The sequence below is a fragment of the Myotis brandtii genome, unplaced genomic scaffold, assembly GCF_000412655.1.
Source record: "Myotis brandtii unplaced genomic scaffold, ASM41265v1 scaffold139, whole genome shotgun sequence".
Taxonomy (NCBI): Eukaryota; Metazoa; Chordata; class Mammalia; order Chiroptera; family Vespertilionidae; genus Myotis; species Myotis brandtii.
In genome coordinates this window covers 1,942,104-1,946,167 of record NW_005354965.1, presented here as the reverse complement: position 1 = coordinate 1,946,167, position 4,064 = coordinate 1,942,104, and the positions used below count along the sequence as shown (strand labels likewise).

The 4,064-nt window shown below is 57.1% G+C and overlaps 1 protein-coding gene across 2 annotated transcripts in view; it reads left to right on the top strand.

Annotated features, from left to right (window-relative positions):
- The first annotated feature begins 1,229 nt into the window (after window positions 1–1,229).
- Window positions 1,230–4,064, top strand: part of RCAN1 (regulator of calcineurin 1) — an 8,138-nt gene continuing 5,303 nt past the window's right edge. Inside the window, exons 1-3 of one of the 2 annotated variants that reach the window (XM_014535190.1) lie at window positions 1,419–1,510; window positions 1,880–2,023; window positions 3,840–4,013. In XM_014535190.1, coding sequence (XP_014390676.1) covers window positions 1,997–2,023; window positions 3,840–4,013 — 201 coding nt within the window. In that variant the 5' untranslated portion in view covers window positions 1,419–1,510; window positions 1,880–1,996. Of the gene's footprint in view, window positions 1,511–1,879; window positions 2,024–3,839; window positions 4,014–4,064 lie in introns of both variants that reach the window. The other variant, XM_005860741.2, reaches the window with a different exon arrangement.

Genomic DNA, 4,064 nt, shown 5'->3' with positions numbered 1-4,064 from the left:
GTTCCGGTTGCAGATGTTCTTTTCTGATTGGCTGACTGTGGGTTCTTTGGAGTTAATCTAAACGTGAGTGGTGGGTCCTGTGTGTCTCTAGCACAGAGGGTGCTAATGAAGCTGGGAGGGTGGGGAGGACGGGGCCACAGGCAGAGGGACCTCAACTCCCAGATGCTCTGCAGACCTGACCTCTGACCTGAAAGGGCCAGCTGAGCTAGCCTTCCCGGCTGGGGTCCTTTCCTTCCACTCTTCCTCCCTTCCCTAGGAAAACACCCAAAAACGTTCAATCACATGATCTCACTCATATGTGGAACCTAATGAATAAAATAGATCCAGAGACATAGAAGCAAGGAGCAGACTGCGGAATCTCAGAGGGAAAGGGGAGGAGGGGTGTGTGGGAAGAGATCAACCAAAACACTGTATGCATGTGTGCGACCCAGGGACAGACAATAGGGGGGAAGGCAGGTTAGAAGAGGTCAATGGGGGGGCATGTAAATACTCTCAACAATAAAGATTATAAATTAATTAAAATAAAAACTTTCCGTCTCTGAGTCTCAAAGCCCAACAGCCCCTTAATGTTCCTTTCCTCGCATCAGACACCAGGTTCCTTGAAATGTGTTTGCAGCTTTCTCTGAATTCAGTAGCTGTTAGAAATGATCAGTGTTGCGGATTCCTCCTCCTCAAATTGCAACGATCAGGTTTTCCAGTGGAAACCCTGCATTGCACAATCCCGCTGTGGGACCCAAGTGGAAATCGGGACATTGGCCGGAAAAGTTCAACTGCTGGGGGGGTGGGGGGGTGGCAGGGGAGGGGAGGAGCTGTATTTCAAAACGAACTCCACTTCTTTCTTAAAAACAGTTCACTGACCAAGACAGATTTCCAGTGTTTCTCACCCCCCACCATCCTCAGGAAATGCCGGCCCCAGCAGCCGGCCAGGCTGGCTCCCAGGCTCCCCAAAGCCGGACGCTCCGGACGGAGGCTAATTGCTGTTTACTACAGGCCTTCCTCTTTTTCTCTGTAACATTTTCCATCTCGAGGGGCGTCCATTCAGCCGGAGCGTGTCCGAGCGTGAATGGAATTACTACCAGTGGAAACTATGCTGCCAGGAGCGGTGAGAGAGCAGCTGCAGGCGAAGGCGCCGATTTTCCATCCTCCCGCTCCTGGCGCAGGGCAGGGCCGGTGACTAAGGCGCTGACGTCACCTCTTTCCAGTAGAGGCTCACACTGTCCCTGTGGGCTCAGCCTGCGGCTCCTCGGGAATCTGCCGCCCAAACCGGATGCGCCCGGAGCCCAGCTTTCTCCCGGGGGCTGGACCTCCGGCTTTATAAGCACGGGCTCCACGGACAAGCCCAGCCTCTCAGAGGAACCTCGCTCGCTCTCTCTTGCTCTCGGGTGCGACCCTGCGTCTCTCGCCCTCCCTGGGAGGAAGCAAGATGCATTTCAGAAACTTTAACTACAGTTTTAGCTCCTTGGTTGCCTGTGTGGCAAACGGTGACATCTTCAGCGACAGTGACACGAGGGTAAGGCTTCTGGTGCAAAGCGAGTTTTGAGTTTTCAAAGCTTGACGCTAGTTGGGACTATTCCTTCTTTTCTACTTCCCTTCACTGGGCTGTGAACAACTGTTGGGGGTGGGGTATGTGGCTCTCCTGTGGCTTTGGGGTTTTTGAAATAAATCCAAAATGCTTTGAGCCTTAAAAAGCAAGTGTTCGCCCACAGGATGGGCTGGGAAGGGACTTTCAGAGCTCGGTGAAGCCAGAGCCCTGCCAGCGCGGGAGGCGACGCGGGCACCGCGTGGCTCTCATTCTGGGCAGACTGTTTGGAGGGAGGGCTTAGTGAGGAGCACGTTCGCTGTGGCATCTGGAGTTCAGGAGAATGAGATTTTATCTCAGGAAATAAGGCTGTGAAGGTGGTTTTGTCTGCAGCCACACGAGTAGTAAAGCTGGAAAATAACTTCCGTGCTCAGGAAGCAGCTCCCAGTGCTGGCGGTGAGCACCGTCGGTCAGTTCATGGCTGTAACCTTCCCCGGAGGAGATGTGAGGTTTCCGGCAGCACCTGCCGCCGCCTCCAGCTCCGCCTGTGCGCGGAGGAATTCTCTGCTGCAGCACGTGTCGCTATTAGCCGTGTGAGTCAGACCTGCTTTCCCCGTGCAGCAGAGGGGCCGTCCGACAGCGACACGGCCGGACGTGCGCTGAGGGACAGGGGCACTCATAGGAGAGGGGCTGGGAGTGGCAGGACTTCACAGATGGCGCGCGCTCTCTGGTCCTGAGCCCTGACTTGTATTCTAAAAATACTCGCCCAAGTCACCTCTGCTCAATTATGAATCATAACTTCAGACCTGCACAGTCAGTCACGGTGCCTGTTAATGAGGTCATGCGGAACTCCCAGGGCACGCTCAGGACACCGTGCGGGAGCTGCCCGGCGGGCGGTGGAGAGAGGCCCTGGCGGCAGTGGGGTCGGGTCGGCTGCAGCCACGCGTGCTCCGCCCTCGTCTCTCTCATTCTTCACCTCTGCAGTTGCCCCGAGGGAGAGTATAGAGGTGTCCATCACCTAAAGCCGTGGTCGGCAAACTGTGGCTTGCGAGCCACATGCGGCTCTTTGACCCCTTGAGTATGGCTCTTCCACAAAATACCACGTGCGGTTGCACGTACAGAGCAATTGAAACTTCGTGGCCCATGCGCAGAAGTCGGTTTTCGGCCTGGGCGAGGCTATTTTGAAGAAGTACTGTTGATATTTGGCTCTGTTGACTAATGAGTTTGCCGACCACTGACCTAGAGGAAAGCCAGGCAGTTCCCAGAGCGAAAGTGTGAGAGTTGTTCCCACTCCCGCTTCACAGCTGCTGGTGGAGTCTCCCGGTGGCTGGCACGGGGACCTGCCCCAGCCCTGCCATGTGGAGCGGGCACTTGCCCGGGGCCATCCCTGCCCTGTGCCAGCCCCGAATGTCCTAGAAGATGCTTTTCTCTCGCATTAGGCATCCCCTCTCCCTCTGCAGAAGCAGGTGCCTCCCAGAGGTCTCAGGTCCCTGTGGGCCAGCTCTGTCCTGCATCTCCCGTGCGGAGAGCACCTGCTCAGCCCAAACACTGCAGGTTCTTCCAGGCCTGACTGTCCACCCGCTCCCTCTCTGGCTGGAATCCTGAGGGGCTGCGGTGGCTGCCCCGCGCTCCCCCGAAGGACACCCCCAGTGCCACCTCCAGCGGGAGAGGGGGAGGTCTTCTCAGAGCCTCTCCAGGAGGCCGCTGGCTCTTTGCTGTGCCGTCATCTTCACTGGCCCCGTCACTGGAGATGCGCGGATGGGCGCCAAGCCCGCGTGCGGAGGCGGGTCTCTGCGGGACCTTGGCTTTTAGGGCAGTTGTTTTAGTTCAGAAGCAGCAGACTGAGTGAGAAAACAACGGGGGGAATTTTTAACCCTCTTCCTTTACATTAAAAAGTGCAAGACTTATTACCTGGTTTTCCAGGTCAACAAACAACGGCTTTCTCAATGAGCCGCCTGCGTCTCAGCCCGAAGAGGCTCGGTGGGCACGGCCCGGTCCTGCGCTGGTGGGAGGGACGGGGTCCCAGGCGGGGCGGTCGCTGGCTCGGGCCCTGTCAGGCCGGGCAGGGGACGGAGCACACCTCACTCTACGTTACAAACAGCGTTTCTGTGACGCTGGGAAGTGTTGATTGGTAATTGTCCCGCCGATTGAGTGAGCTTCGTCCGTCCTGGATTCGTCCTTCCTTCTGACGCCATCTGTCTTCTCCCGGGGGTTGAGCGAGGTTCCGGGGTAAGAATCCGCTTCCTCCTACAGAAACGTCACGGAGCGGCTGTCCGGGGTCCGGTGAAGGCATTTTAACTCCTTTTATCTTGCTTCCCAGGCCAAGTTCGAGTCCCTCTTTAGGACCTACGACGAGGACATCACCTTCCAGTACTTCAAGAGCTTCAGGCGCGTCCGGATCAACTTCAGCAGCCACTTGTCTGCAGCCGACGCCCGGCTGCGCCTGCACAAGACCCAGTTCCTCGGGAAGGAGATGAAACTGTACTTCGCGCAGGTGCGTGGAGCTCATCGGTGCGCGTGCTTCTCCGTCCCCGGCGGCCCCCCG